The 20,440-nt window shown below is 38.0% G+C and overlaps 2 protein-coding genes across 30 annotated transcripts in view; both read right to left on the reverse strand.

Moving 5' to 3' along the window:
- The window catches only part of lbx1a (ladybird homeobox 1a), a 5,262-nt gene extending 1,629 nt beyond the window's left edge, over positions 1-3,633 (reverse strand). Inside the window, exons 1-2 of the mRNA XM_048205063.1 lie at positions 881-3,633; positions 1-346 (exon numbers count right to left, since the gene is read on the reverse strand). The exon at positions 1-346 is cut by the window's left edge and continues 1,629 nt beyond it. Coding sequence (XP_048061020.1) covers positions 1-346; positions 881-1,205 — 671 coding nt within the window. The 5' untranslated portion in view covers positions 1,206-3,633. The remainder of the gene's footprint in view (positions 347-880) is intronic.
- The window catches only part of tlx1 (T cell leukemia homeobox 1), a 100,003-nt gene that overhangs the window by 27,281 nt on the left and 52,282 nt on the right, over positions 1-20,440 (reverse strand). For 18 of the 29 annotated variants that reach the window (XR_007186787.1, XR_007186786.1, XM_048205035.1 and 15 more), the window contains 5 exons: positions 15,618-16,758; positions 14,991-15,087; positions 11,490-11,676; positions 11,235-11,348; positions 6,763-6,843 (listed from right to left, as the gene is read on the reverse strand). The gene's annotated coding sequence lies outside the window, so the exon portion shown is untranslated. The remainder of the gene's footprint in view (positions 1-6,762; positions 6,844-11,234; positions 11,349-11,489; positions 11,677-14,990; positions 15,088-15,617; positions 16,759-20,440) is intronic. The other 11 variants (XM_048205049.1, XM_048205047.1, XM_048205040.1 and 8 more) reach the window with 6 other exon arrangements.

Raw genomic sequence — 20,440 nt, forward strand, 5'->3', positions numbered from 1 at the left:
GCCATTGATTCTCCGAGAGTGCCATTGACGCATTTCTCTAGGTCTGCTAGTTTGGCCATTTTCTCAAAAGGTACATTGCCTACTGCTTTGGCCGACTCCACGTCTGCTTTCATCTCCTCCAGGTCTCTTTTGAGTTTGGCTCGACGGTTCTGGAACCAGGTGATGACTTGAGCATTCGTGAGCCCGAGCTGCTGAGCGATTTGATCCCGGTCAGCAGGAGACAGATATTTCTGATACAGAAATCTTTTCTCCAGTTCGTAGATTTGGTGATTGGTAAAGGCTGTTCTCGACTTTCTCCGCTTTTTGGGGGTATTCCTCTGACCGAAGAGTGTCATGCCGTCTCTTCCTAAACAAACAAAAATAATGCAGCGACATTGAAATGCATTCAGTCTGCTACTTTTCTTAAATGAGTGGCAGCAAATGTAAACTATTTAATATTAATGTAAATAATAAGAATATTAGCCTGCTATCATTTCTAAAACGCCTTAAAGAGTGTTTATTCGTTTAGCTTCAATTGACAAAACAGGCCATAAAATACAAACACATAAATCCTATTTTTAATTGCACGTGCACACATATTTTAGCCGTTTATATTTATTTTTTAATTGCACTATATTTTTACCTTTTATTTTAAATTACACATGAACAGAATTAATCTCACATTTTTGTGCTTTGTTTACGATATTTTAACAAACACATTCGATAATCTTTGAAAAACCAAAAACAAGCGTTTAAAACAAATAAAACGTAAAAAAAAAAAAATACTATACTGAATTTCACTTCAGCTGCTGAACACATTTTTTTTTTTTTTAGAAATAGTGTCCCTAAAAATTTCACAGCCTGAACACAATTTTGCACACGTTACGGGCCTTTTGTTTACCTTCTGCCGCTTGTAGAACACTGACTTCCAGTCCCTTGAATGTTTTGCTGGCGAGTTCCTCCAGGGCGCACAGTGGAGATGTCTGGGTGAGCAGCGCGCGGTTGGAGAGGGAATGGCCCGTGGATGGGTGCTTCTCACCGGACGAGAGCAGGTGCGCCGTTCCGCAAATTGTGTAACTTCGTTTGACTGACGGTTTGTTTAAAATATCCTCTATGCTGAACGGAGTGAGGGGCTTGTTTGAGTTAGCAGGGGGAGGAAGATGGTCCAACGGACTGCGCCTTCGATCCTCAACCGAGGCGCCTTTTGCGTCTTCTTTGGAGGTCATTATTTGTCTTTTTAGCTTGTTTTAAAAATATGCTAGAGTTTTGTATTTTCGAATTCGAACAATGCAGAACAGCTCAGTCTATAAAAACTATTGAGAGCAACTTGAATGAGAAGATATCCCCAAATCCGTGGAATTAGATGTAGCCGATCAGCAGCATGTTGTTGCTTTTGCCGCAGGGTTGGAGAACTTTAAGTCTTTCTTTAAAAAAAAAAAAGCCACGTCTGCTTTCCTCAGCTCCTGGATAACGGTTGAGCTTCAGTGAGAAGCAGCCTGACAACCTCTGATGCTTCAGTGGAAACAGTCAGCCTCAAAAGCAGCCAGAATTGACTATTACTAACAAGTTATTCTTGATAGCAAGACAATCAATTACATCCAGTGGCACTTTTCTCTCCCTCTCTCTCTCTCCCTCCCTCTCTTTCTTTCTCTCTCCCTCCTGCTCTTTGACTATGTTGCAGTCCGATGCAGACTTTAGCAGGAAAGGAGCCCCGTTAATTAGAGGGCATGGCCGGGAGGAGGAGCTCAGCCGGATTACAATACTTAACGCTCCCACTCTTTACTACAAATTAATGATTTGTCGATATTCTGTTCGTTCTTATTTACACTTTTGAAACACCTTATTGTAATATAGCACATTTCAATTTTTGGTAAAATATTTAAAGTAGAATTAAATATCAGAAAAATACATTCAGTAAGATGGCGATGCTTTCAATTAAAATACATTTTTAAACAAAAAAAAAAAAAATTGTGCTTTAATAATGTATATCCTCTGGTTTGTTTAATAAATGTATTTTAAAGTCAGGTAGTATATCATGGCTGATAATACATGTGGATAGAACAAAATAAGTGTGTATGTGTGAGTGAGTGTGTAGAGAGAGAGAGAGAGAGAGAGAGAGAGAGAGATCGTCCCCTTCAGCTGCACCAAATCTTCTTTGCCATAATTCAAGCTCAAAGGGCCAGCTCACATCAGCAGTAAGATATTTCATCTCTAAAAATCGCCTGCTGTTCAATCCCCGGTATTTTTGGCATTATGGGATGTATTTTTCGTCGATTTACGCAGAACGGGGGTAAACTTACAGATGCAAAGAAATAAAACTAAAACCATGTAAAATATCTAATTTTAACTTGATTATAATAAATACAATTCATTATGTAGGCTATAACCGACTGAATTTTTGGCGCATATGCATTTCATATAATTAGTGCATTGATTAAAGCGTCTAATTATTGTTTTTTGCATTGCTCCGTCGTGTACTTTAGCGTAACGAGGCCTCGGTTAAATTGGCAGAATAAGGCAGAAGCTCACCACGAGGGACAACGGATAACAGGCGCCTATGACGGATAAAGGCTGATCTACAGCATGAGAAAACAGTGCGTTTTGTTGGTTAGTAGACTATAGCTCCACTACTGAAAGTTTTCCTTTTTTGCCGCTTTGTTATAGTCACGCATTTGTTTAAATGTTCTTAAAGTAAATGTATTCCAAAAAATGTATAGGCTATTCATTTGTATCAACATTTAACAATAATTCATATTTAATTATATAATTTGCATATTTTGCAGCGAGTACGAACATGTATAGAAATTCGGCAAAAATGCAGGCTAATCGTAACAACGGCTCACTTTATAATAGTTCAAATAAATAGGCTAAATACTAGCAAAACAACAATTAAAAAACAGCACCTTTTGCATACATTCTTCAAACAAATTACTAGTCCACCGAAATTGAATGAATGAAGAAAAGAAAAAAGAAAAACACCAAAAAAGGATACAGAGGCAGGTGGTTACGCCTGTGTGACATGATCATTTAGTGTTGCCTACAGTGAGCAGGATGCTTGCGTAAGCAGATATGACGCAATGAAATGCCATGGAAGATACCACTACTAAAATCATGCTTATACAAAAATTCACGATTTACAATGCATTAAATTCAGCGCATACTACTTATATTTAATTACAGTTAATAATAATAATAAATCTTTATATCGCATAATTACAACAAAGTAGCATAATTAAATATTCGATAATATAGAATTATCATCCTAAACAATTATGAGTCAAAAGAAGTGTTAGCCTACACTGCCGTTGATTTGATACTGTGCAAAACTTATGATAATTGTGTTTTTTGTTTTTTTCAGTAGCCAACAGCTAACACATGCAACTTGAATGGGATTGTCTATGCCTGAAGGACTGACCAAAAATATTTATAAGTCATTTTTCATTGTCTACACGGGGTCTGTGAGTATTCTGCATGCGTCTAATGACTCAGAGGGGTTTTTCACTTACTCCATTGAACGTCTGTCTGGACAGTTTTATTCCATAATTTATTCTCCGCTTTCCACCCTGAAAGCTCCGATTTCACAGGCAATATCGGATCTTTTTGCTAACTTTTATTCACATGACCTTTCTGGGGATTGTAAATTATCTGCCCACACATCTGGTAAGATGGATATATAATGTTGATACTGTCTAAACTGAGAGGCCATTTTTCACTTTTCACGAGAGAAATGTTTTATTCGGCAACTATTTTATTGTTTATTATGTTTTCCCCCAAATGTATCCAATTTCCTGCGTAAAATTTACGAACCGTTTTAAATCAGCAGACAACTTTGATCTTTTGGTAATGTTGTGTGCATGGTGGAACTACTAATACATACCCAGATAATAATAATAAATAATAATAATGAATTATTTTTGTTGCAGAAATCAAAACGTTCAATTAAATGTCGACAGTTTAAATTAAAACTAAGCTAAAATTTGTTTTGATACTTTGTTCATTCTTAATCTACCGCTTGCAACCTTGGTAGGACTGATTCAATCAATGTGAAAGACGTTTTTTTGTTTTCAAAACGTTACATACTAGCCACAGAAAAAGACTGGCATCATATCACAAAAATGCTACATATATTGTACATAAAATCATATAGCCGAGAGAGTAATTTTTACTGCATGTTCATTGTTCAGGTGGACTGAGTAAGGCAGCTACTGAAAATAGCAGACAAAAATTAGTTAGGCTACTGTTGTTTCATAATAAGTTTAAGGCTTGAATCACAACTATCCAGAAATATTTCATGGTGGTTAGCACATGATCCATGCTGAGGAAAATAATATATTACAATACAAATATAACTTTATAGGGCAAGTAAAGCCCATTTTTAGGTCACAAAGCATTACAGTCTATAGTTCTGGTTGAGTTTTTCATTTGTATTTTATTTCAAATTATTTGTCTCAGATTTTAACTTGGGTCACAACTTTGAGTTATTTATATTCAACATTCCCAACAACAATAATTCATCTGGCAAAAAGTACAGTTATTTCATACATTTTGTTTGTAGTGTGTTCTGATATAGACAAAGAGGCCTCGAGACCAAATATATTCAATGTGACAGTCTTGCAATAAGAGAAATATATCTCCATTCATGAGATCAACAATATACGGTTTCATAATGTGTGGAAAGATGAGGCATGAGCATGAATCACGCTAACCAGGCCCTGTATCTATTATTATCAACAGTAGCTTGGATTGCTGCCCAACAAAGGTGGATTAACATTTGGCAAGCACAGCACTGGCACCAAATGTCCTGTCATCTTAATGTAAATTACAGTCCTTAAAAAAAAAAAAAAAAAAAAAAAAAAAGATACAAGGTCAGTCTAATGTGATTAAGATATTTCTCTGAAGGGATAGTCACTCCTAATTCCTGTCTGAAACTATTTCGTGATGTTTTTCACTTCAATGGGGCAAACTGAAAAAAATCAGAAATCAGAAAATCATAACCAACAAAGAATGAACCCTTGCTAAAGACATATCCACCTGCATCTGAACACAAATGAATGTGTTTGCATGCTCATCAGGACAGTCCTAAATACTGCACTGTTTTTTGGCTGAAGTCCAGATCATGCTCCAAACACCATGGATGCCCCCTGTTTTTTTTTTTCTCATGCCCTCTGGGGCAGTACAGAGTAATGTAACACTAGAATGAGATGCTCTATGGGTCGCAATGGCTGCAGTTAAAATAATTCTGGCTGGTTAATCTGCAGGGCGGCAGCACAGCCACACAGGCCTCTACATCAATTAGGTGAGTAATAGATGTGGAGCTGGCACAGGATCTGGGTGACACCAGAGCTGACAGCTTGCAAAAAAACAAGTACAGAGTCAAGGCCTAAGCAAGGTCCATTTGGAAGGAGGATGCATGCTTCCGCTAAAAGCGGAGTAACTGCGCAGGGGGTGGTGGGTGGAGGGTATCGAGAGTGGGAGTGAGGCATGAACGCACAGAGTCTGGTGACATTTCAGTCTAATTGCAGGACTGGGCTTTGGCTGTTAAGAGAAAATGGGTGAGGATTAAGTGCAGAGCCATGCTTAAAAGGACCCATCATTACTTAAAGGGTAAGAACGGGAAAGTGGAAAAACTTTTCACTTCAAGTAGAAACAATATGATTACTGACTTTAGACATGATATCTATGTCAAAAATAACTCTCAATGAATTATAGCCAATTAAGATCTTTGGATTGCCTATTTATGCAGACTGGAAGTAGGGAGCAACAGCTATGTTTCCATCCAAAGTTGCGAATTTGAACAAATTGGAGTCTCAGAACACGCAGACGAAACCAAAGTCCCTTTAAGACAAGTCATTTCACTCGGCGGCCATCTATGAAACGCCTCTCGGGCATCCTGGGCATCCATGCAGCTCCTATCTCTTTGAATGGGGAAACATCAAATTCTCCAAAGCTGTTTGCCAAGCTTTCGATTAAATTTCATATTTGTAATCACCAATGAAATCTGACAACTGTCATATCATTTTTTTTCCAAACGCTCGAATCATGACAAAAAAAAAAGTATTTTTCAGGCTGGATCAAGCTAATGCGCATGCACAGACCTAAATGCAAGTTTTTTGTTGTCCATCGATGGACTTGTTCGGCATGAAACCCAACATTGAAGATTGCATGTGTTGTATTTCTATGCAACCAAAATAAATGAGGACTAGAGCTTCATAAAGTGTCACAAAAGTGGACCATATCTCATGCGTTATACATTTATGTTAATGAATTAATTTGTATTTTGAGTCAAATCTTTTTAATGAATTTGTTTATTTGGTTAATAAAATGATCTGAATGATTTGTTCATGAACCAGACTAATCTTGTTTTTGAGTTCAAATTACTGACTTGCAGCAGTTTTCAAGTTCAAAGCAGGAAGTTTATCAGTGAGTTACCTATCTTATGGGAAAGTTAATTTTTAAATTCCTATGAATTCCTATGAATTGATTCATACAATTTTTAGATAAAATGCAAGCAAGGTCCACCCCAACCCCACCGTCAGTGGGGTGTAAGCAGATTCATTCAAATTTGCCACCAATTTGCCAAAACAAATAAAATGTATACAAAAATTGTACAAAGAATTATAAAATGTGTTTCAAGTAGTTTTTTTTAGCCATTGCTGATTAATAATAATTAGAAGAAAACAAAACATACTGGATGTTTTTGGAATTCCATGTATTTGTGATTCTATTAACATAACAAATAAGACTTGGGGGTAAAAAAAAAAAAAAAAAAAAAAAAAATCAAACCTGGTTTTCATCCAGATGTCAATCATAAATATCCTGCCAATATGGTTGGCACTTGTTCGATCAAGCATCTAGCTGATAGTCCTGTAGAGAAAAGAAGAGAAAGGGGACATAGATAACAAGTAGCTCATAGTCAGACACAGCACACTTATCGCCTCTCACTTTCTGACAGACCCCTTTCTAATGCCACAGCCTGGAGAAGTTCTATGGCAGACATGAGAAATAGATCCCTGTCGGAAAAAAGATATTGGGAGGACAAAGTGTGTCAGGTCAGCACCTGAGGAAAGCTGCCATGGCACAAGCCCAGCCCCTGCCACTGAACAGCATTGAGAACCTCCTGCGGCAGACAGGAGAGAGCGATGACCCATCCCTCTGCCCCTGATGGCCTTATTAAAGACATCCACTACCATACATTGACTCACTGTATGTAAATAATTCAGATGTACAGTAAGAGCATCAAAACGCTATGCGAGTCGTCATAACAGCAACATGAGTAACGTATAGCATGGGACGTGTGGTAAATCATACGCACAAGTATTCATACTCAAGAGCACAAATATTCCATCACCTCAATTAATTTAAGAAATATAATTTAGAGAAAGAAATATTTTCCCCATTATCAACTAAAGAACAATTGATAGTCAAATTCAACTGACAATTCAATTTGATAATTCACTCGTAATTTTATCTTAGTTTGTAATCATACTAAATAATTGTATACTCTTTATTACAGAATCGACGGAGATCTATCGGTCACGTTAGGCTGAGTCTGCTCATCAGAGCTAATTTGGGTGTGCGGTTAACACTTCCATAAGCAAAGAGAGTAAATGTGGCCCTATTAACGAATGCCTGCTGACAACAGGACAGAAATATTCTTCCCCAGCTGTGAATTCTTCTTCTTTTTTCTTTTTTTCATCCAAATGAACATGTCATGCTTCACCTGCGTTACCAACAGCATTGCCAAAAGTAAATGAACACAAACACAAACACAACAAACGTGAGATGAGCACAACAGAAGCTCTTATCCTTTGGGCTGCTTAACTCATTATGGTTTAATCTGTGGCACCCAACTGACAACCCTGTAGTAAAATAACTATACAGCTTTTATTCAATAATTGTACTCAAAAGTAAAGAGAGGAAAAGATTTGTGAGTTTTTGTAGAGTAGTGGTTCTTAACTGGTGGGTTGTAGGCCTGTTCTAATAGGGCCGTGGACAGTAGGGACGAACATCGTTAAATGCAAATAGTAAAAATGCAACATTTTTGGATAGGAAAATCAAAAGGGTAGGCAATAGGAAGAAGAAAGCACTTCCCATATTTTTTTAAAAAAATACTGTAATCTCATTTGCCACTGCCATCATCCTAGAAAACCATGAATAAAGCTATGCAAGGGGAAAAAAGTAAATACTCAGACTATATTAAAAGACATATAATGATTATATGTACACACACTACCATTCAAAAGTTTGGGGCCTCTAAGATTTTTTTAAAAATAAATTACTTTTATTCACTAAGGACACATTAAATGGATCCAAAGTGACTGGTAGGACATTTATAATGTTACAAAAGATTTCGATTTCAAGTAAATGCTGATCCTTTGAACTAACTATAATCTTGAGTAAAAAAAATATATATAACTGTTTCCACTAATAATAAGTAACAGAAAGAAATATTTCTTGAGCACCAAATCTATATATTAGAATGATTTTTGAAAAATCACATCACACTGAATACTGCTGAAAATTCAGCTTTGACTAAATTTATTAATTAAATAATAATTGTTTTTGTTTTGTAAATTAAATAATAGAATATATCACAATAGTGACATTTAACAAGCTATTTCATTAAAATAATAAGTAAAATTATACCAATATCTCCAACCCATTAATCACTGGATGAAACATATTGTGGTTGGCTCAAGCAATGTTTATACTTGTCAAAAAAATTAATTGTAATGTAGTAATGTTTTATAATCAGGGCTTGATGAGGAGAGATGCAGGGGGATCCTCCTGTTGAAAAAAAATTACAAAATGCATCTCCCTTACCATCCCCATTAGATTAACAGTGTCGTGTATTATGTCAAAATTATCATGCAAATGAAATATTAAAATTATCTATGCATGATAATTTACAAACTATAAATAACAGCGACTGACCAACCAGAACTCAATATAACGAGCAGCGAAAGGTCAAACCTGTGTCAAGCAAGCTTTTGTCGTTTTCCGTGCTGTTCAAAATGACCAAGAGAACGGTTTAAGCGCATCTTTTGATGTTCTTTACAATGAAGAGAATTAACACCATTCCCCTTGAAATTCCATGATCCATGATGCAAATCTCCCGTTCCAGCACATCCAAAATGTGCTCTACTGGATTGAGATCTGGTGACTGTAGAGGCCATTTGAGCATAGTGTCATGTTCAAGAAACCAATTTGAGATGATTTGAGTTTTGTGACATGGCATGTTATCCTGCTGGAAGTAGCCATCAGAAGTGGTCATAAAGGGTAGAACATGGTGAGCAACAATACTCAGGAAGGCTGTGGAATTTAAAGATGCTCAATTGGTACTAAGGGGTACCAAAGTGTTCCAAGAAAATATCTTCCACAGCATTACACCACCAGCCTGAACCGGCAGGATGGATCCATGCTTTCATGTTGTTTATGCCAAATTCTGACCCTATCATCTGAATGTCGCAGCAGAAATTGAAACTTATCAGACCAGGCAATGTTTTTCCAATCTTATATTGTCCAATTTTGGTTAGCCCGTGCAAACTGTGGCCTCAGTTTTCTGTACTTGGCTGATAGGAGTGGCACCCAGTGTGGTCTTCTGCTGCTGTAGCCCAGCTAATGCAAGTTTCGACGTGTTGTGTGTTCAGAGATGCTCTTGTGCAGACCTTGGTTAACGAGTGATTATGAGTTACTGTTGCCTTTATATCAACTCAAACCAGTCTGGCCATTCTCCTCTGGCATCAACAAGACACTTTCACCCACAGAACTGCCACTAACTGGATATTTTCTATTTTTCTGACCATTCTCTGTAAACTATAGAGAGAAAACCCCAATAGATCAAAAGTTTCTGAAATACTCAGACCAGCCCGCTTGGCACCAACAACTGTGCCACATTCAAAGTCACTTAAATCACTTTTCTTCCCCATTCTGATGCTCAGTTTGAACTTCAGCAGATTGTCTAGACCAGGGGTGTCCAATTCTGCTCCTGGAGGGCCATTGTCCTTCAAAGTTTAACTCCAACCCCAATTAAACATAACTGAAACAGCTAATCAAGGTCTCACTAGGCAAACTAGAATCATCCGGTGTGGTGAAGTTGAAGCTTAAGCTGATTAGATATTGTGTTAATGAGCAGTTGAACAGGTGTGCCTAATAAAGTGGCCGGTGAGTGTATAACTCAACCCATGATTTTTAGTTATGATTTTGAGAACATTTCTTTTGACTTCTGTGTAATTCTGTGAGTGTATGGGGTTTTTGTACCACCACTTGATGTCCTTAAGCAAACTCAGCTTTTAAATAACCATCTCATAGCTGGAATACACTAAATGATTTTAAAACATTAAGTATCATACACTTGCCAACTTGGTAAATTACAGAGACAAAACCGGGCATCAACGAATTATGAAAAAAAACCCTAGTCTGTGCCTATCATACAATAAGTTTGTCAACTGCAACTGCCCGAAATTAGCAGACAGCTCTGACATTTGGCAACTAGCATCACCTCGGAGCAAAAATCTGGCCAAAAGTTACATAGTGTATTTCAGCCTCTAGTTTACACTTTGTCTGTTTGCACGCTGAAAACAGCACAAAAATACACCAGTTCTAAAAACAACAACAACATGATTCTGGAGGCATGGGAAATCTGTAGGCTCTGGGAGTGAGTCCTCTATCAATCACAGGTGAAGAGGAGAGTGCAGAGAGACTGATGTGCAGCAGAGAGAGAGAGAGGAAAAAGAGAAAGCCATCCTTCACCTGTTATAATTAGCCCTGGCCTTTTCACAGGATTAATTAAAACAAGTTTCTTTCCTGATTTAACCACAAGGGATGACCTGCAGGAGCAATATAACTATAGCCGAAGTAGATATAAAGTACACAGCGATGTCTAAGGATCCCTCTCTCTCTATTTTTCTTTCTCCTGATCCGTTGACCCTGGCGACTTCAGCTTTAAGGCCTCATTCACAGCTCACTCAAACAGGATCACCCTATCTACTAAAGATTTATGAGATGACCTCTTTATGTCAGTGTGTGTTTGCAGATCTCTTACACACACACACACACACACACACACACACACTTTCTCCCTTTATTTCCCCTTTCTCTCTCTCTCTCTCTCACAGGTATTACAGGGTCTTGTTATCCTCCCAGTGGCATCTGCGTTGCATTAATATGGCTGAGAGTTGCATTCTCTGTGAGAGAGAGACTACTGTAGGGAGAAGAAGGGATAGGAGGATAAGAGGCCTGATGAATATCTTTACCTGAGTGGCTAAAAGCGGAAAGGAGGACGCGTGGACCTTGAGCAGCGTGAGGGGAGTGTTGGTCTTATGATGGATGGCGAGGAGCCGGGTGTGTCTGGATCAATGCTGTGAGCTCTGCAGTGTGGAACAGGTGAGAGAAAGATGAGAAATGAGCACTGGGGCCCGGCCTTGCTGTGCGGTTTGCCATTTCAAAGCACACTGATCATTTTCACACCCACACACACGTGTGCACAAAAAAACACACAAAAAACCAACCCATTTGCATCATCCTCAATCTGTCTTCTCCATCCAAGCCGCCTGAGAGCAGCTAACTTGGTTAGCCTTTCCTCACCCCTCTTCTTCATGGCTGTGTGAGGAGCGTCTGGGAGGGTGCTTGGACTGGACTGATATGTTCATTAGCAGGTGAGTGATGCTCCTGGATGGGTCCGGCAGCTGCCCGGCCCTTTGTGACAGCAGAGCAGAGACCGTGTGAGCCGAGCAACTAATCTTTCACTGACAGACAGCCAGACAGCCTTTGCTCTCAGATGACGGACTGGAAAAGCGGTGAATTATATAGTTCTTCTTTAAAGTACCAAAAAATGTCACTCTTCCTCTTAACGTAATTTATAAAATACAGATTTTTTCAAAGCAAGTTTACAGTGATAAAAACGAAAATAATGGTTAATGATGCAAACAATTCAATTCAGCAGTAAAGCAGCTCTAAAAAAAGACAATCATGTTATTATTCAGCTGAAGTCGGCTGTTGATTCAGTTCAGTTCAACAACTGTGTAAAGTTAATAAATTATGAAATTAATTCAATTCAGCTATAAAGCAGCTCTGCAGAAAACAGTGATGCCATCATTCATCCAGCTCAGTTCAGTTCTCATCCAATAGTGTCAGTGCAGTCAAGCCAATAATATTCCTGAATATTAAGGTTGTTGCTAAATCTAAAAATGTAGCTTCCGGATAAAAACACTAGTTTTCCGGTTAATATTTATTAATTATAAATAAATACTTTAATATAAATAATTAATAGTGACGCTAAAAGCACCAAAATTACTTGACACAAATAAAAATTAGATAAGGAGACTATCAGTAAATTAAAAATATATATATATAATAAATGTCTCTTCATCACACAAATAACTTATATAGTGCAAAACTAAAATGGAAAACAGCAACCTAAGTGTGAGTAGATAATGAAAATTTGGAAAGAATTCCAGTACAATATTTTGTTGAAGACATGTTTTAAAGAGGCTTACTGGGAGTATAACATTCACAATGTCAAGGTCATGGGTTTGACTCCCAGGGAATACACAAACGTATAGAATTTACCTTGTAATTAAATCAGTCTGTGATTTAAAATTGAATTTAAATACTCAATACTCAAAATACTCTAAATAAATAATAAATAATCTAAATACTCAAAAGGTTTAAATTTTGTTGATGTATTAGGGGTGTGACGAGACAGGTATCTCACGAGACGAGGCAAGATTTTTACACACTATTTTTAAGAAATCCTCAATGGCGAAATACATGACTAGAAAAATATTCTGCATGTGTATTTGAAATGTTTTCACTAATCATCTTGTAATGAATGTCATTTCAGTTCTACTTTCTGAGTATGAATTATCATATGCAGTAAAAGACAACAATACTCAAGTACTGTAAAAGGTTTTGCCACAAACTCAACTGACTGATTTCTCTCCTGTATAATTTCAGTCTCTTCAGACCTTACTGTACATGATTTATGAGCTTCTACAACTTTTGACCTCCTAACTGAACTCCTTTCCACAAACTGATCATAGAAATAAAAACAGTATGAATAAAAATGGTAACACTTTACAATAAGGTCTCATTTATTAACATTAATGTATTAACCAACATCAACTAACAATGAGCAATATATTTGCTACAGTATTTATTAATCTTTGTTTATGTTAGTTAATAAAAATAGTCATTCATTGTTAGTTCATGATAGTTCACAGTGCATTAATTAATGTTCACAAATGAAACCTTATTGTTTGTGCTTAATAAGATTAAGAGAAAACTGTTATTCATTTTTATGGTAACACTTTACAAGTGCAACCATAAACGCACTCTCTCGATATTCAAAGAGCATGTAAGACCAAATTTGTCTTTGATACAGAGCTAAGAGATGGTTACAACTACACTGCCCAGCCTAAAATAGCTTTCATATTGAGAGATATTTGCATTCATCAGGGAGCCGCTTTCAAAATGCGGAGTATTGAAATCACGTTTGAATGCGCGCGCGCGCGTTTACTTTCACTTTCAGCGATCGCGGGTAACTCTGTAAATATGGAGCGGCGGCGACCGTTATCCAACTGAATTAAATGTTTTTAATTTAAATACAAAGCAAAACAACAGTGGAGGCGTAATGTAAACGTAGCGGTGGCATATTCTTTCCTAATCATCCTTACCACTCTGTCATGGAAACATCACGAGACTACTTTTCGCCTCGATGAGAAATCTCGTCACATTTTAGTCTCACACCCCATGATGTATTTTTATAAGTCGTCTCTTATGCTCACCAAGGCTGCATTTATTTGATCAAATACAGAGTACCGGTAAAATGAGTAATATTGTGAAATATTCTTACAATTTTAAATAACTGTTCCAGTCTTCAATGTCACATGGTCCTTCAGAAATCATTCTAATATGCTGATTTCATGCTTAACAATGCTTATCAATGTTGAAATCAGTTCTGTCATGACAACCCTCCGAGTCATTGGCATGGTAATGGATATGACAATGTTGATATGTTAGCAGAATAGATCTGCTGTTGATTATTGCTGCTGCTCCAGAGCAAGTGCGGGACTTGTTACTGTTACATCCACAACACGCTGCTGTGAGCAAGTAAGACATGCTGCTGCTGTACAAAATAGCATATATGAATTACCCGTAGCAGATCTATACAGGTGGAGCTGGGGAAGGTGGAGGGTTTCTGAAAGCACGCTGCAACTGCTACAGCAAATGCTGATCAAGTATTTGAAGGTTGAGCATTGAGCTCATTGGCTACTGAACCAATCTGCTGTGCCTTATACAGAATATTGAGTTAAGGACCTATCAGCCTGAGTCATCTAGAGTTTCATGACAGAACTTTGTATTTGTGGAAACCAGGATACACAGGATTCTCTGATGAATAGTAAGTTCAAAAGAACAGCATTTATTTGAAGTTGAAAACTTTTGTAATAATAGAAAATGTGTTTACTGTTACTTTTGATCAATGTAATGCATCCTTGTCAAATAAAAGTATTAGTTTCTTTAAAAAAAAAAAAACCTTACTGATACAATACAAACGTTTGAACGGTAGAGTATATGAAAACAAAAGAATGTCAGGCACGACCGCTGCCAGTACTCTCAAAATAGTAATGATTCAGTACCATATATTTCAATAAGTACACAAACACATACATAAAGTCACAAATATAGTGGAAGAGAGTCAGAGAAATCAAATGGCAGATTTCTTCTGTGAAACAAAATATTTTGAAGAATGTTGGTGACCAAACAACATTGGACCAAAATTTATAGACAAAAATCACCAAGACATTTCTCAAAATATCTTCTTTTGTGTTCCACAGAGTGATACAGAAAGCCGTGCGTCGGTGAGAAAACATGAGATGGAGGGGGAAAAGAGAAGAGCTTGGGGAAGATGTACGACTCACTGGCCTGCCACATACAGCAGATGTTGTTGCCTATTGAGCTGTTAATTTAACGGGAGTTTATTGAATAGTAATTAGGAGGAGCTCACTTACCATGATAGAGGAAGAGCCTGCTATGCAAGCTAAACTCGCCTTCACCCTCTCTTCCTCCTCCTCCTCGCTCTCCTTCACCTCACTTCCATTAGAAAACCTGCAAAAAGTAAAAGCATAAATATCGAAAAAAGTGTTTTGAGGGTCATTATTCTCATTAAAATATAGGACTGCAGGTGATAATAACCTTCACTTGCAGTATGCATGATGAACAAAATGCAATAATCCAAGATATTACTCAATGCATTGTGGTTCCCCAGATATAACAAATTTTATTATTCCACAATGTTATTATTTGTGGAGACCTTTTAATGCTCTATTTATCAGGGTGAGAGGGTGCTGAGGAAAATCAATGTTTAATCAGCAGTAAGCTGTTTGCACAGGGCACAGAGTAAAATCCTGTAACCCAGGCACACTCGTGATATAACTATCTCAGAGTCCATAATCAATCAACATCTACAACTCCACAGAACACAATGCCAAAGTGCATATGATCCCATCAAAGTTTACAACAGCCTGCCCACTAAACAAGCATACACAGAACTCTTTCTGCGTGCTAAATGGATAGACTAGCTCCGGTGGATCGGCTTGGGAGGGTGTGTTATAAATCAGAGAAGAAGTGTTACTAACACTGTTGACTTTCCCTTTCGTCTCCATGTGTGTGGGGTTCAGGCACCTGGTCTCTGTCGTCAGTCTAATATGGACTCTGCCAGATCCATGCGCTCAAATGCCCACAAACATATGCTGCCATTGTGATGGAGATGAGCAGCAGGGATGTCTCCCGCTTTCCTTTCACTACGCAGCCAATGGGAGACCCCCGTGGAGGGTCGTAGGTCAAGTAGGAGGCTATTGTGATTGGTGGGCTCAGGGGAAAGGCCTTGAGGATGTGTGAATTAGGCTCATCAACGTGAGGTCATGCGTGTTTGAAAGCGTACGTCTGACCCCTCGTGTGTCTTCTAGCCCTGACAGCTTCATCAAGGTTGGGCCTTATGAATAAAATTCAGAAGTCATGAATTTTAACATGCCCACAGGGCCGAGGAAGTATTCTCCTTGGTTAACAAAACTTAAACCCAGTGAACTGTTTTCATCGCCTGTCACACACTCATTTGATTTACACTGAATGAATGGGCATTAAGTCAACCATTTTGATTCAAAACCAAGCAAGTGGGGTGGGGTTAATCATAAAATTAAGATTAAACTTTATATTTTCTTTTATATATACAATATTTACTTACTACAATAATAATAATAAAAATGATCGTAAATACTAATCACTGATACTCTCATTGCTTATTTTAGGAAAAAAAGTTTTAAAATAAAATGTTTGGGGTCAGTAAGTTAAAAAAAAAAAAAACATTTTTGAAAGAAGTAATATTAAACGTTTCTGCACAACAACATGACATTTTTGGGACAAATGTCTACGCAACAATGCAATATTTTTAAACTTCCAACAACGTGACAGAAAACGCAAAAGGTACCGAACGAGAGAGATGGAAACATAAAGAAAACAAATTGCCACATAACAGTCAAAACTCTTAAGCAGGCTGTTCCAGGCTAAACATTGATTTTAAATAAAACACTGGATGTCTGCAGGTACTTGGAGCACATTCAAAATGTCACATTTCTGGCTTGTCGAGCTCCTGCTGGCTTTGAGCTGTTTAGCTGCTCCACACCACGAGAGCAGAGGCGAAAACGGCCTGCGTTAATACCACATCAGTCTCTCATTGATTTCATGTTAGTTGCTCGGACCACCTTTTCTTCTTGAATCAATCTGAAAATAAAAGAAAACCAGAGGCAAAAATAACCACGAGAGGTTGCAACCTTTGATCCCGGCATAATTGAAAGAAAAGGTCAAAGCTTATCACTGTAATGCATAATAAATGTTTCAACGATTTCTCATTGTAAAAAAGATTCATTTAAAATTATATGTATGCATTCATAAGATATTATATAACAGAAAATGAGCAGACCAGCACTGAGGGGGAAACTAAAAGTAGAGACGCTATTATCTTACCTTCATTTTTCAGTAGTGCGGATGTTCTCTTCCAGTATTTAGCTACTTTTCTTCTTTGTGTTTAGTTTGAAACAACTTGAGGGTGAGTAAATGAGGACAGAATTTCATTTTTGGGTGAACTATCCCTTTAATGATGTTTGTCGACAACTAGGGAATTATCAAACGTGCTGACTTAAATGGTTTTCCGTAGCTTTAAAAAGTCTGATTTAATCAAGTGAATCAGTTCAGTTCATTCTAGTGAATTGGGTAGTTCGGAATGCTCATGGTTTACCAGGGTTGCCCAATCCTGTTCCTGGAGATCTACTCGTAATCATAACTTCAGAACTGGGAAGTTCCAATAGTACATTAATGCACATTAAGATCTACAGGAGCACTTGATAATTACAGACACATGTGTTAGACCTGAACTAGGGATAGCATAGACTAGTTGACTAATGCTCTGCCATGACGCTTTAAGCTTAATGTTGACTGGTCGCTGACCATGTGATTTTGATAAGCAGTTATTTAGAAGCAATAGCCTTGTGGGCAGCATTCTGACATATGCTGCAGCGACCCGAGTTTAAGTCTCGGCTCAGGCTTCTCAAGCCAACATCAAAGTTTGTTCACAAACTTTAGCCTCTAGTTGCAAATTGTGGCATATTGCAAAGCATTCCCATCTCTTGTGATTTTATTAATGACGTCATCAGTGATGACACAACTTTAAAAAAATGTGAGGTCGTTCAACCCCTAATCTAAACTCTAAAAGGTAGATCTCCACAAAAATAATTGGACACCCCTGATGTAAACAGATTTAAGACATGAATTAATGTACTCTGACTCTGTTATGTAAATTTGTGTTTTTGTTGTATTTAGCATACATGTGCCTGTTCAAGCATATGATGCTAACTAAAAATAAGACATGAAATAGATATTATAAACATAAATATAATGTTTGTAATTTTTACAGAAAAATACTATAAAAATGCTACAGTAAAACATGTTATTGGTTAAACAAGTTACCATATACGGTGAAAAACTGTAAATGGTTTAACATCACATAATATGTAATTTTACTGTAAAATACTATCACATTTATGGTTTTTGCAAGTAAAAACTATGAATTACCATATAATTTATGGTATAAAAACAGTGAAAGGACATTCCTTGAATTCCCTGTGTTACACACCCCATATGATGATGACATTTTTATAAATAACTGTTTCTTCTTATTTTTGTTATCAGTAATGTACATCAGTGTGATTTGTGTTATATTTTGTTATTTAGTTAATGTTTATTGCATTATTTTAGTGTCTTGTGTTACCCTGATGGTGTTTTGTCTTTGTTTGCCTGACACACACCGTATAAGTACGTACTGACCATATTTTATGAACAGGCCGCTTACGATCAACTGATTCATCAAGTGGATTTACTTTGTGCCACTTGTATTATTTTGGTGGTTTATAGGTACATTTTAAGGTAAAATGGCTGATTTTGGTAGTTCAAGTAGGTATATTAGCATTATATCACTTAATTAAATATACAGTTTTAAGTTGTAAAAAATACAGACATCCTGTAAAACTTGAAACATTGTCAGTATTTTTTATGATAAATTTCTGGCAACAACAGCTGCCATTTTTTATACCGTAAATTTTTATGTGTATGTGTATGTACACACATACATACACCGATCAGGCATAACATTATGACCACTGACAGGTGAAGTGACTAACCGTGATTATTTCTTCATCATGACACCTGTTAGTGGGTGGGATATATTAGGCAGCAAGTGAACATTTTGTCCTCAAAGTTGATGTGTTAGAAGCAGGAAAAATGGGCAAGCGTAAGGATTTGAGTGAGTTTGACAAGGGCCAAATTGTGATTACTAGACGACTGGGTCAGAGCATATCCAAAACTGCAGCTCTTGTGGGGTGTTCCTGGTCTGCAGTGGTCAGTATCTATCAAAAGTAATCCAAGGAAGGAACATTGGTGAACCGGTGACAGGGTCATGGGCGGCCAAGGCTCATTGATGCATGTGAGGAGCGAAGGGTGGCCCGTGTGGTCCGATTCAACAGACGAGCTACTGTAGCTCAAATTGCTCAAGAAGTTAATGCTGGTTCTGATAGAAAGGTGTCAGAATACACAGGGCATCACAGTTTGTTGCGTATGGGGCTACATAGCTGCAGACCAGTCAGGGTGTCCATGCTGACCCGTCCACAGCCGAAAGCACCAACAGTGGGCATGTGAGCATCAGAACTGACCACGGAGTAATAGAAGAAAGTGTCCTGGTCTGATGAATCACATTTTCTTTTACATCACGTGGATGACCGGGTATGTGTGCGTGGCTTACCTGGGGAACACATGGCACCAGGATGCACTATGGGAAGAAGGCCAGCTGGCGGAGGCAGTGTGATGATTTGGGCAATGTTCTGCTGGGAAACCTTGGGTCCTGCCATCCATGTGAATGCTACTTTGACACGTACCACCTACCTAAGCATTGTTGCAGACCATGTACACCCTTTCATGGAAACGGTATTCCCTGGTGGCTGTGGTCTCTTTCAGCAGGATAATGCGCCCTGCCACAAAGCAAAAATATTTCAGGAATGGTTTAAGGAGCACAACAACAAGTTTGAGGTGTTGACTTGGCCTCCAAATTCCCCAGATCTCAATCCAATCGAGCATCTGTGGGATGTGCTGAACAAACAAGTCCGATCCAAGGAGGCCCTTCCTTGCAACTTACAGGACTTAAAGGATCTGCTGCTAACATCTTGGTGCCAGATACCACAGCACACCTTCAGGGGTCTAGTGGAGTCCATGCCTCGACGGGTCAGGGCTGTTTTGGCAGCAAAAGGGGGACCAACACAATATTAGAAAAGTGGTCATAATGTTATGCCTGATCGGTCTGCACACATATGCACACTATATACACTTAAAAGTGAACACACAGTAGATAAAAATAAGCACTGACATACTAAATGAATCACTCAATCATAGAACCACTGGACACACCACTGCCTACTCTACTGCCCTCTTGTGAACACTACAGAGAGTTGCATACTGCCTCCAAAGCACAGAATAAACCCCATCACTGCAGAGGGTTAAAAACCTCTTTTAGCATCACTAAATGCATACAATGACTTCCCGCACAAAAAGAGTTTCTAAAGAACTTCATATCAAATAAAGGTGACACAGAGACAGATGAACCAGAAAAGCTGCAATGCAGATAGGCAGATGGGGGAGCAGAGAGCATTAATACGGGACAGTCATTTAGCTCTTAGACATGCACCCGCAGATGGGAACTTGATGAATGAAATTTATCTGAAATGTGACGTTGAGCTGATGTAGTTAAATGTCAGTTGAGTGACTTTTAGCAAGAGTCTTTCCGAGGCAACGAGAGGAGGCCACCCTGGCTCGCGGTCGGCCTTCTTCCTTTTCACAGCTCAACTGCTTGTAATGAATCACT

Source organism: Megalobrama amblycephala, linkage group LG10 (assembly GCF_018812025.1).
Source record: "Megalobrama amblycephala isolate DHTTF-2021 linkage group LG10, ASM1881202v1, whole genome shotgun sequence".
Lineage (NCBI taxonomy): Eukaryota > Metazoa > Chordata > Actinopteri > Cypriniformes > Xenocyprididae > Megalobrama > Megalobrama amblycephala.